We start from the raw sequence: 12,907 nt of genomic DNA, 5'->3' as shown, positions 1-12,907 counted from the left end.
TGATTTGAACACCATTAAGCATTTTCCGCACTATAGTCGCGGATTTGATTAAGGAAAAACCGATTATTACAGCTCAAGGTGAGCCTGGGCACATTAAATAGAGCAAAATGTCCGAGACAGTGAAATAAACGACACAAGCACCATTCTCCACTAATTGGCGATTGCAACAGAGTAGAACACATACACGCCCAATAAATAGCTTGTACAAGTACATAATGCCTCGATTGAATAAAACCATAGAATCCGTGTACCTCTTGAAGTGAATTCTGGAAACCAGTAGCAGCATTAACTTATTTAATTAGAGCTAATAAAGAAACGAAATATCGAAGAATAAAAGCAAGTGACGAAAGCAACATAACCTAACGCAGAATCCCACACCAGTCACTCCAGCGTAATGTGCAATGTCGAAGTGCTGGCGGGATCAGCAGCCTCAACTCCAACGTGAAGTTTGCTCCAAGAAAAATGGTATCGGCTCAAAGGCATACCTGTTTCCTCCGCTTCCTATCTTAATGAGAACCAATCCTCTTTGTACAATTCGCAAATTTAAATCTCGCACTGAAGTTATTAAAAATTCCACCTGCCCACAACAGAATTATGTGGAGGAAGCATACAAAAGTCATTGCTTACACGTATAAGGCGCAATATCGAAGTTTATTGATGAATCTAGAATGTGCATACATATCGCATTGAGAAGCAGTTCTTTTGTTTTGTTATTATTATTATTATTATTATTATTATTATTATTATTATTATTATTATTATTATTATTATTATTATTATTATTATTATTATTATTATTACTAAACTTTAAGGATCAAAATATTGCGTAACTTGTATATATTTGATCAACTTACTCGTGCACTTCGCCCCAAAGCGCGTTATTTTACCATATTGGGACTTCGTCTACTTTTCATAGTTTTAATATTTTCGAATTTTGGCTCTGCAGTGAAAGTTCATCTTCGGGCCTTTTTTCTACGCATTACAACGCCTTCCGCAGTGACCGGGCCTTCTGTGAGTTGGAACAAAATGGTGGTGGCGTATTGACTATCGTTGACAATCCAGCGAGGCGATCCCGGCGAGACAACATAGAAAGTTTGCAGGTGTCGATTTGTTTAGAAATCCGGCTAACGCGCGGCGAGAAGTTGTTGATTGTATCTCTCTGTGTATCGACGAAGATTCCCCTGTTCCGTTTTATGAGATCATCTCTTCTATTGAAAGTGTATTATCTTTCCGTAGCGCGAGTGGAGTAACCATTACCCGTAATTTTAGTATGGCCTGAATTGACTAAAGCATCTGTTGATATTCTCATTACAAATGCCAAGTACCGCCTGCTATTGGGCTTTCAAGCCTTCTGCTACTTTAAGCAGCATAATTCTATCACCAATTTCTCTGGTTACGTCTTAGACCAGTACCTGGTAAATTTTCAAGTTAAACAAAAATATCTCGTTCTGACATTTCAACCGTGCATCCAGTCCCGATATGTTTCGTTGGTTACTAAAAATACCTGCCTCTGCCTTAGCCCTAAGGCAGAGCTCCTCCAGTGGCGTAATTGAATCTTTTCAGTTTGCTTTCAAGCGGGGTGATTATGCTGATACAGATAAAACCAAGGTACAGGACAAAGCAGGTCAGGTAAAAGACCCATTTTGAACACGAGCCGAAATTCTCCAGTACAAGGTCGCTCACTATAAATATCCCTTTTGGCTTTTGTCTAAACATAAAACTGGCCTAAAGAAAAATCATGGCGAGCACACAAAATCCAGAAATCCTGTGCCTAATGGGTTGAGTGAAGAATTCCGCTTTATTTTTCAGGCTCTCAGAAAACGCCAATAGAAGCCGGATCACGACTCATATATTGTATTCTTGGAGAAAAACATCCTGTGACCACATGGTGTAAGCTTGGAACTATAACGCCCGATTTATTTTGTCCATGCCACGTCTATGACTTTTCAGCGTGCCTTTCGCAAGTTACTATCTTTTATTGTGAAGATCTCGTTGGTTTCGGATCATCATGAATTTCTTTCGGGCCGCTCCGCTACGACAATCTCCTAAGTGTCCTGACGCAAAACTCCACACGTGTACTTTAGAGAGGGCAAGTTGAAACTATTTACTGTGACTTCAAGAAAGTTTTTGATGTAGTTTGCCACTCATTGTTTCTAATCGAGTTTGCGGGCTGTGTTATTGACTCGTAGTCGGCAAAGCTCTCGCACAGTGATTTTCTCGATAAACGATGTCTTGTTAACGACAATGATCAAACGTCTCCTTTATGCATGGTCTAGCGAGCTGGTACATGTTACGGGGAGGGGGTTTTCGCGAGCTTCATCAGAGTCTGCATGGAGCTAGAACCAGATCGACAATCAGAGTGGATCCGGCAGGGAACGCTAGATGATGTGCAACCCAATAACGGAAGCCTAATACACCGTTACGGCTGAGCGATGCACTCCAAGTCACATACAAAAACGTTCGGGGTGCGTGCTCCTGTACGCAAGCGCAGAGATGATTTGTCTTCACGTAGCGTCTCGCTGGCCTTCTTAAACCACCCACCATCCGGACACCCTCATTCCCTCTTACTCCAAGGTAGCGGGCCATGTGAGGACACGCCGTGTCTGCTCACACAGAGGGATTCGGGAAAAAGCATTCACTGACGAGGAGGGGTAAAAGTAGGACAAAAGAGCGTAGGATTTGCACTAGTGCATAATTCCGTCTCACGGCGTTTGTAACGTCGTGCCTGGGACCTTTGGCATCCGTTACATTCTTGGCCAAACAAAATGAACAGTGCCAATGACAACTTGCGGTGTCCCTCAAGTGTCAGGACGACGTCTACTTCTTTTGGAAATGTTTATTAATGACGTTGTTTCCACTATTCACAAGTCTTCATTTCTTCTACATGACAATGACATGAAGATTTGCAGGGAAATCCCGACGGTTTACGACTGTCGCATCATGCAGCCTCACCACATTTCTCTTTGTAAACGGTGCAATGATAATAGCCAAACTTTCAATGCTGCTAAAATTTTTGTGATGACTTTCGTTCGCCAAACAGCAAGAATTTTTTTTTCGTACGTTCTACATCATAGTTGTCAGAGCCCCAAAACGAGTTCCTTGTGACTCTGTATGCACCATTTACCATGAGACAGACGACAAGTGGTCCACAGACAGATATCTCTGGCGCAGCACTTAGAGGTATGAACATGCTTGAGAACTGTCCTCTGACGGTGACACAGCGTTGCTGATCTGACAGGTAGTCCTGAGCAATGGCATTAAAGATGCACGAACTATGGTTTCTTAGCATTTTGGGAAAAATACGTCATGAAAGAGAAAAAAAAATTTGGCGCCTTACTTAGGTCACAGTAAACAGAGTCAAGTAGACTCCTGTCATCAGACTGCTGGAACGCGATAAACCCATGTACACTAGGTTGTTCAGTACGCTGCATGTGAATAATGGCTGCAGGATCGACTCGAAGATTGTCTAGCGAAAGAATAGGAGAGATATCAATCTGTAGTTTTGTACGTCTGTTTTCAAACCATACTTGTGGATGAGAGTGAGGTGATAGTTTTCCCATGCATACGAAATATTAGTACCTTGAGGCAGGTGTTGTATATGGAAGTTAGGAATAAACTAAGCCAATCACTGAATGAAATAAATAAAGCCATGACATATTGACAGGTTGACATAATGTCGAGGTAAAGGCAAAAAGTAAAGATGCGTTTGAGCAAAGGCACGTTTGTTCTAATGATAGATAACTGAAACATGCATTATTTTTCCACATGACCTCCCTGCACATCAACGCACATTGCCCAACGTTTAACATGTTTTTTTTATTCCATCGAAAAAAAAAACAAGTGGATAAAGAGAAGTTACAACGCAATTCATTTTCCTCAGAGCGCTAATATTCCGATGTTAAATGTTTGGATTTCGTTTCTCTAGAACCTATATTAAAAATACCAGTAATAATTTATTAATTTTATTTTTGCACTAGCGCACTTACCCGGAGGACGTGTGGTAGTTGGAGGAGAAGGGGTTGGTGGAGGTGGGGGTGGAGGTGCGGGCGGTAGGGATGGGCGAGGAGGTGGAGGAGGAGGGTGTGATGGGAGAGGAGGTGGGGGTGGCGTTGTTGATGATGGTTTCGGTGATGCTGGCATTCTTGAGGATGGTGTCGTTGTGCCTGGTTTTGGTGATGTAGGGCTGGCGACGCCAGGGTCATGTTCAGTGTCTGTGACAAGATAAAGCGGCGTCATGAGAGGTTAAATCCTGTCACGTTTTTCTGTTACGGCTATCAATTATTACAATCAATCAATCAGTCAATTGATCAAATGGTTAGTCATACAACGCTTAGAACCACATGAATGTGTGTGAGGTGTGTACGTAAGTATTTACATGTCATTAAATATTTGTACTTAATTATGTTCTGGTAATTTTGTAGTTTAAGGATTATTTTGTTTACTCTTCAACCTTCCTAGAAGTTGAATTACTTCTTTATGTAACCTTATACATGCAACCAATTACAGTTTGGATGAAACAAGCTACAACACATGATGCTTTCGCGAGTTCTTAAATTTGGCAGGAACCTGAATTAAATTAGTGGTTTTGCGGGCCAAAACCACTTTCTGATTATGAGGCACGCCGCAGTGGAGGACTCTGGAAATTTTGACCAGCTTGGGTTTTTTAGCGTTCACATATATCTAAGTGCACGGGTGTTTTCGCATTTTACCCCATCGGAATGCGGCCGCTGTGGCTGGCATTCGATCCTGCTACCTCATGCTCAGCAGCCAAGCACCATTGTCCCTTCGGCAGGAATAAGAGTGTCCCAAGGGGGCAATATTTGCACACTGATTGCCTCCTTCCTGCGATCAGCGTCCTGTAGCTACGCCTGGGTCAACTAAACATTGTATGGGCACCTCTCGTGGAAGTGCAATATTTGAGCTATTCTACTATATAGTGAGTTTATCTGTCTCTCTTTCTCCTGAAAGCGATTTTAGGCGGCCTTAACAAGCGGTAAGACCTGTCAATCAATTATTAGTAACCGGAAAACGGTTTGAGACGACGCGGAAAAGAAGGCGACACGCACGCGTTGACTTGCAACTACTTTATTTCTGAAATTTGGGGAAGATATAGAGTACAGATGACACACGAAAATAAGGCAACAGCTGCAACCACGCATCCGTCCGTTTTGGCCACTTAATCACAACTGCTGGTTTCACCTAATGCACACGCCAAGAAGTATTTTGCGTTTTAGAGCGCAGGTCCCAAGGCGCCTGTTTTTGCGCTGAGCGTCGGCGTCAGCGGCGTTGGCGGGGTAACCCAGCGAACTTGCTGAGTGAAACGCACGGGGGTACCAGCGATTACATTGAAACCTTCGACGAGTCAAGTATGAAAGCCGACACGCTTGGCCCATAGATCAGATTTCCGATGATCGCCGACTCTGCTAGCCGCTGTCGTTGTGCTTGAGTGTAACGTGTAATGCTGAACAATTTCGCCCGATCAAGAGGGACATTTGTACCTCACAGTTTCGACCCCACCGTTCTTTGCTGTCATTTCCATGCGTGAGTATAATACGAAAGAGTGTCACCCATTTATTTCTGAGCAATGAGCTACGCAACCGCTGGAAGTGCTTCGTCTGCCTCAGCTGATAAACGAGGTGCCCGAGCGAAGGGTGGCGCCACCACCCCGAAGACCCTGTCGTTCTGAATCAAGTTATTAGCCACAACGTATCGCTAATTCAAAGCACGCAAACAGTTCCGCTCGAAATTCGCATTAGTCAGTATCCTAGTCGTCTCTGAATTTTTTCATTCAGCGTCAGAGACGCCATGCTTAGGCATGTGTCATCAATTTTATCTATATTTGGTGCTCCGACTGTCAATCTTGTCATCTAGTCACAGGAAGAACTGTAGTACTATCGAAATTGGGTGCGCATCCGCAATCCCATCAAGGTATTCCAGAATGCATGGAAATGACTGCCTTTCAATTTACAACATCGTCCTTTTAGACACCTACGAGTTTAACCAATATATACCTTACTATATGACAGAGGCACAGAGTCAACTGCACTGCCCGTGAACTCAACAAAACGCGTGCGTAGCGGTGTAGAACAAGCGCCTTCCGAAATGACACTGATTTTAGGATATGCGCCATCAAACTACACAGTTGGTTAACTTTCTCTAACAAAATCATCTTTTGCGCTCTGAAGGAAAGTACCTGGAACGCCCATTTATTCCGTCACACACTTTAGGAAATGCCTCGTAACTGCTGTCATTCTGGCAGTTCTATTCAAGTGGATGAGTCTAGAAAACTCCGTCTGCCATTCGTAAATTTAATTGTGTAGCATGAATTTATCAATTAAGTAGCAAATAATAATTTTCCTAAATAGTGTAATATGTGTTTAGATTTCTCTTGCTAGTGATGTCTGCCTCTTCGCATAACCTAGTTCGACGACAAGAATAATGCCATCTGCCGCCGCCAATGGTTAAACAATCCGCGACAACTTAAATATGATGAGCCTGCATAGCTTACTCATTATTACGAACAGCATTATGAGGGCTAAGTTATATGCAGCTGTATATTGAATTACACCACTAGTTTTCACAACTTTTCACAGAACTTGAACAGTTGCTGGAGTGCGTTACGAACGCTTCCCTTCCAAGGGAAGGGAAGCGTAGCAGGGGGCGGCCTAAAGTTAGGTGGGCGGATGAGATTAAGAAGTGTGCAGGGACGGCATGGCCACAATTAGCACATGACCAGGGTTGTTGGAGAAGTATGGGAGAGGCCTTTGCCCTCCAGTGGGCGTCACCAGGCTGATGATGATGGTTGCGAACAGTAAATGACACCGGCAGGAGGTGCATCACATGTTGGCGGATAAATTCAATTCGCGCTACTACGTAGCGCTGCCCCCCCTTCGATTGTGTGCCCTAAAAAATCTCCACTTGGCGATTTTTCTATTCTCGACTGGCGCTATCACGAGCGCCTTTCCCTAGCTCCGGTAACGAAGAAGTGCTTCGCTTCATACACGACCCAGTTCCGAGCGTCGCGGATTTGAGTGACCACAATCTCTTGAGCGACGTATATTCGTGAGATAAAACGCAGCCCTTATCCACCGCCCGCTCATTAGGCGCAGTATCGCTGTTGCTGCGAATGTCCCTGTATAACAACAGACAGAGAGGGAGAGAGAGAGAGAGAGAGAGAGACAATAGCCTATTAAAAATTTGAAAGACAGTTCTCATTGAAGATAAGGAAGGTGTGAAGGGCTGCACAGGATGCAATTCAAGAGGAGCGCCAGCTCGATTTAGTTGATGCATTTGGGGCAGTAATTGGTAACTGTATTTGATTTGCTTTTTAAGAGGAGTAGTAATTATGATCCGTTAAATTTCTTTTTTTTTCTATAACGAGTAAGAGTGTGCAGCAGGAGATCCCACAGCATGAGGCCGTAAGACGACGTACTGTTACAGTATGCAAAACCTCATTTAAAGAATACGGCGCAATATTACCTAGTACATGAGATAACATTAGATTAAAACAATTAAACAGTTAATGCCAGTAAGAGTAGTACAAATGTAATAACGGTTACAAGGGTATAACAGTAAAAAGTAGTGGCATAGTTTTGAACACGAGACTTTCAAGGCATTTGTGAATAAGACGAAAGTTCTTGTTTTTATTGTGATCAAAGTCACAATTGCCTAGTACAAGGCTTGTGCGGAAAATTGAGATTTTCATAGCGAATCGAATAATCATTGTTTTTTGAATCGTGTTCAATGTGTATTCGATTTCTATCCCATTCCAGAATTCTTTGCTCGAGCTTCTCGAATACCCGTTTCGTTGCAAACTGTAAGGAAGAGGAACAGTTATTGCTGCCTGCGTGGTGCAAATGTAGATTCGTTTGAAGGAAACTTTAGCGGGAGTGCTGCAGATGTTGCTAAGATGGTTCAGTTGTTGAACAAGCACGTACGGGTGGTCGCGTGTGAATAATTGTTTCCAGCCGTTGAGTAGGCCTGTGTAGCCTTTCGGAGCCCACGAATGCGGCGTCAATAATTAGATGAAGCAGTATGTCTAGTTCAATGTAAATCTCACCATGTTTGAATATCCTAAATACAAGTTCGGCAGTGTAGTATTGCCCTTCGTACTTTCCCCGAGCAGTTCACGCTACTACGAGGTTCTCAGACACGCTGTTTAATTTTTTTTCCTCTGCGCCGTCCTTGTGCCGCAGACATCATCGACTTTGCTTTGTTTAAAAGTTTTGCTTTGTGCATAGGTGTCATACTGCACTCGATGTTTCGGATGCACAAACTTTTCAGTAGGTGATACATCATGTTTAAAACCTTGTTAGGAGTAATTATTAATTTGTACTGGCCTTTTCTTGCTGAAAGGACCCCTTGGAGCTCACGATGTAATATTTTATATATTCTGAATGTGTGACATTCAATTTTTATGCGAAAGATCACTTCCTCGAACATTTGTAATCGGTTTGATATAAAAATTTGGTTAGACAATCACCCCTGCTCAATACATAATAAGATTGTGTTAGGGAAGTTAGCAGCGTCAAAGGTCGCGGTGCGGTAGCCGCATTTAGTGCGTGCCGAAGCTAAAGTAAATTTAGAAGCAAACCTGCTTGGGTTGAAATGTATTGTACAGCCGTTACGACGGCACCGAAGGGGAAGCTTTGGTGAAGTCTTCTGTTAAGGAGGTTTCTAAGCTAAAGCGGGGTTTGAGCTTTCCGTGTCTCCTTTGACGGTCGTACCTGCCACGAGGAACTCATCTGACGTTTTCCTTAATGTATAGAAGCTCTAATTTCAACACTTAGTGTTAACGCTGGAGTGTGTGCCTATGTGGACTCAGACCTGTTAACGCTGCTTCCGTGGTCGGAGGTAGTGAGGGAGGCGTGCGGGGGACATAAACACCGCCACCGCCGCCACCGTGGCCGCGACCGCTGCCTTCGGCCTCCCCGCCGGTCGGCTCCACTGAAATTGAAACAAGCGACAGAGGAGATCATATCGATTGGTACGGTGTTTGACGGACCACTGTGGATTATTTTAACCACCAGGGGTTCCTTAACGCGTCTCCGAAATTCACAACATGAGCGTTGTCGCATTTGAGGTCGTCGATATCCGGCCGGAAATCGAACGCGCAGCCTCGTCGTACTCGCACAACACACATGCACACGCGCGAACACACACCTGTAATCCTTGCATCAGCTGCCAGCGAAACGCGTGCCGTAGGATGTAAGGTTTCATAAAAAAAGAGGTTTAGGCTAATCATAAATATTTACGGTATCGCGTGAATGTAAAGCTAAGGCTCTGTAGTGGTTTAGCTGTCATTGAGCGTCCTGCGTCAAGAGCATGCCAAAATGCATTCAGGTTGAACAGATTCACTGAATTTCAATGAAACAGGCACTTCGAACAGACTTAACGAAAATTAGTTGGGCTCGTTTGTCTACTATGTTTAGTTATCACTAATGTGCTAGTTGACCCTTTACGTAAATGAAGGGAGACATATATATCCTGTTTAACCGTGTTCGCCTTAAAAAAGGTTCGCCACATAGCCATGCTTACTATGGCATTAATTGACCAGTCACCAACTTTACCGTAGTGCAGAAATGAGAACTAGTCCTAATTTCAGCACTACGGAAACTAGAGCAAATTTCCGCACTCGAACACAGAAAAAAAACAACAAAGCGAGCGCGGAGTGCAGCGGAAAGGAAAAACGCGAGGAGTAAAGCGGAGAGGACGGTGCACTGACGAAGATGCGAAAGGGTGAGGAGGAAAGCGGAGGGCTGGCGAGGACGAGGACAAGGCATGGCGGCCAGCGCTGAAAAAAAGCACTGCTGTTGGCTTCGGACACACTGCGCATGCGCTACTTCGCATGCAGCGCCACCGCTGCCGCTGAAGAATGCGCTCAGCGCGAGCCACGCGGGCCAGTGTTTATGCTTTGTTTCGGAACAGTGAGCACCGCAAGTGGTGTAAATGCTTTGTTCGCTGCAGCTTTGTCTGCTGCTGCTGTTGCTGCTGCTGAATGAGCTGCCCGAGAGGACAGTGCCACCACCGAGAGCGTCGACTCATTCAGAATCAAATTCCTTGCCAAAATACATCGCGAATTCAAAAGACAAACAGCTACGCTCGAAATTCGCCGTAGGGAGTATCGTAATCATTTGTGAACTGTTAATTTCATAGTTTGTATTTCTCACATGATAATCATTTGTGAGGGAAGGTATACGCATATGCATTAAATAGCATCATGTTCCCAATCATAAAGCAGATTTGTTTTCAAATGTGCTTGGCGCATGCATTTCTTCAAATTGGAAATCTTGTGACGACCCACCCTTAGTTGTGATTGACAACTTGTTCAACAAGTTGTCAGCAACTGCCTTTTAACTGAGCTCAACAGGATTATGACTTTCCGCGAAATATTGAGGAAACGTTCTAAGATACCCATATCAATGTTAATATAGCCTAATATATCCGTCATCCCTAAAACTTGACCCAAGATAAGTTGCAAAGTGTGCGTTGTATCTGCATAATTCTTGTATTTCATTTCAATTGGTGCATTTTTGTGGGATGCTAAAGTATGCGTTCACGAATGAAATAACTAAATGATAGAACTACTACCCTTCCATCGAATAAGAGAAAGTGGTTACACTCACCATCTGAACTTCCAGAAAATCCAATAAAATAGATGAATCCGATTAGAAGCAGGAGTAGCATACATGCGATTACTATGTACCCGACCTTCGAATCATCCTTTCCCTCGCCGCCCCCACCTCTGCGGGAAAGAGAAAAGAAAATTTTCAGACACTTCTCCCTGTGAAGGCGATTGGTAAGTGAGCTGTCATGACAAATGGCATCACAAAATGAAATACGCACACTCAGGCTTACAATGTTTAGAATAGTTTGATTGAAGAACATTGATTTCTGCTTTGTGATCATTATGGGAAGCAGCGACAGCTTCCGCCGTAACCATTGTATCGATATTCTTGCACAATGTTAGCCCATCACGTGAGATTAAATGTGGTTGTGCTCTCGATTGATTCAACAGGACGCTCCTAATTCCATAAAGGTTTGCTGCTTCCGAAGGGTTTGCGCGCCTACGTGGTTGGGCCGATTTTGTAGATAGTTCAGTTTACATGTCAGAGACAGCACAAGCAGGCCCACCGAACCACAAACCCGGAAAATGAATCTGTGCTGAAGTACCGTTGATTGTTTTACTGCGAGGTTCCATAGATAGCAGAGGCGTTGCTACAGGTTTTCTGTTGTAACGTTTCTCCCTGATTCGAAGCTCTCGGCTGGTGAGTGGTGATGGTCGTGGGTTTGCTTTTTTTTTGCTGATAGCGATGGTGACGACACAGAAAATTCCGGCCAACGTACCACTAACAGCTTTTGCTTTATAAGTCTAAACGCGTAGCCTTAAAGACAGGTCACGACGGGTTTCTCTATCCTGAATTGAGCCGGTGCAGACTCTTCCTGCTACATATGTATGAATGCCGCAAAATGGGAAAAGAAAAAATTCAAGTCCTCTTGTACTACGCTGAGCTGCTACGCATGCCTTCGTGAGGTGAAAGCCTGAAGTAGCTGATACCTGTGGTGATCTGGAAATCACGGAGTGCGGTCTAGAAACCCATGTGAGCTTGCCTCGGACAGACGAGCGCTTATGCAACTGGTCGCGCCCTCATCGTCGGCTTCTTCGACAGCTGGCTCTCATGCCGCTCATCATAAAAAACAAAGGCTATTTTATTTGTGATATATTTGACTTAGGCACTCGAATCCACTACCCTCTGTGGCCGTCGAACCCTCGAGCTCATGGGGAAGGCGAACCCACGACGCTTCGTTTCTATGCAGAGGTTAACTAGGGCACTGGTAATATAGAGTTAATGAAGCCACCCGGGCCCGCGACCTGCGTTGGGAGAAAACAAGTAATAAGATGCAAGAAAGCATGCAAATGTGAATGTCAAGAAATTTTTTGAAGGTCTCTTGCGCGGGCGCATATTGAACGCTTCGTCGCCGAGCAACGACAATGATAGCATTACTCCTCACGTCGTGGCTTCAACGCTGTCAGTGTTATCCTTTGACAAGGTATATACCACTTGTAGAGAGACGTGTTGTGATTTAGGCAGCAGTATAATATGTCCATGTAGAGCCTTGGAAACTTGTGCATTTAGTTAACATCTAAAGCGCAGCCAAAGAAAAGCTTTCACTTTAAAAGAAAGTACCGGCACAGACACTTAACGCTGTTTACGTGTGGGAATGCGAAACATTCTACCGAGTGTATACCTCGGAACATCATGAACGCGCTCAATTGATGCACCAGTGACGAGGTGCCCACTGCTCGCCATTTGCTGCGCGGCACAATCACACTGGCGAATGCAGTAGGCCGCACCTTTACTCAACTAGATGGCTGCGATCTGACGTTTAGAGCGACGTACGCAATAGGGACACCTATTTGTCAGAGCATTGTTTTCAATTATTTTTACTATTGCACCGTCGGCCATTTTCTATATCATCTTTCTATCACTCAGACTCTGACATATTTTAGCGTAGTGGTGCATATGATGTTTTAACATTAAAAAAAATAAATGTTTCATTATTTGCGAGACATTCTATGTCATGAAACAGCCGCCTATGTCTTGGTATTTATCCAAGTTGGCATAGTATGACAAGAGTGTATGAATAACATCAATCATTGGTCATGTAATGACTATCATGATACGTTTGTCATGTACGTCATCAGACAGGTGCCTACGTCTTGGTGCTCTCATGGTTGTCTCGCTAGGTTGTTATGTACCAGAACTCATATAGCGTGATAGTTCTGCGGAAACTCGTGAGGTGGAGACAATCAATTAATAAAGGGAAAAGGAGACATCCACCCAATCATAGCGATACCTACAAAGTTCGACTTCGCATTGCGAACTGCTAGCCTCCTGGTGAGCTC

At 43.9% G+C, this 12,907-nt stretch overlaps 1 protein-coding gene across 1 annotated transcript in view; it reads right to left on the bottom strand.

Annotated features, from left to right (window-relative positions):
• LOC139046719 (uncharacterized) overlaps positions 1-10,744 on the bottom strand; it is a 41,585-nt gene extending 30,841 nt beyond the window's left edge. Inside the window, exons 1-3 of the mRNA XM_070522224.1 lie at positions 10,626-10,744; positions 8,827-8,946; positions 3,987-4,211 (exon numbers count right to left, since the gene is read on the bottom strand). Of these exons, the coding sequence (XP_070378325.1) occupies positions 3,987-4,211; positions 8,827-8,946; positions 10,626-10,686 (406 nt within the window). The 5' untranslated portion in view covers positions 10,687-10,744. The remainder of the gene's footprint in view (positions 1-3,986; positions 4,212-8,826; positions 8,947-10,625) is intronic.
• Positions 10,745-12,907: the final 2,163 nt, after the last annotated feature.

Source organism: Dermacentor albipictus, chromosome 7 (assembly GCF_038994185.2).
Source record: "Dermacentor albipictus isolate Rhodes 1998 colony chromosome 7, USDA_Dalb.pri_finalv2, whole genome shotgun sequence".
Classification (NCBI taxonomy): domain Eukaryota; kingdom Metazoa; phylum Arthropoda; class Arachnida; order Ixodida; family Ixodidae; genus Dermacentor; species Dermacentor albipictus.
The sequence above is the reverse complement of the archived record's forward strand: the minus strand, read 5'-3'. Positions and strand labels throughout refer to the sequence as shown.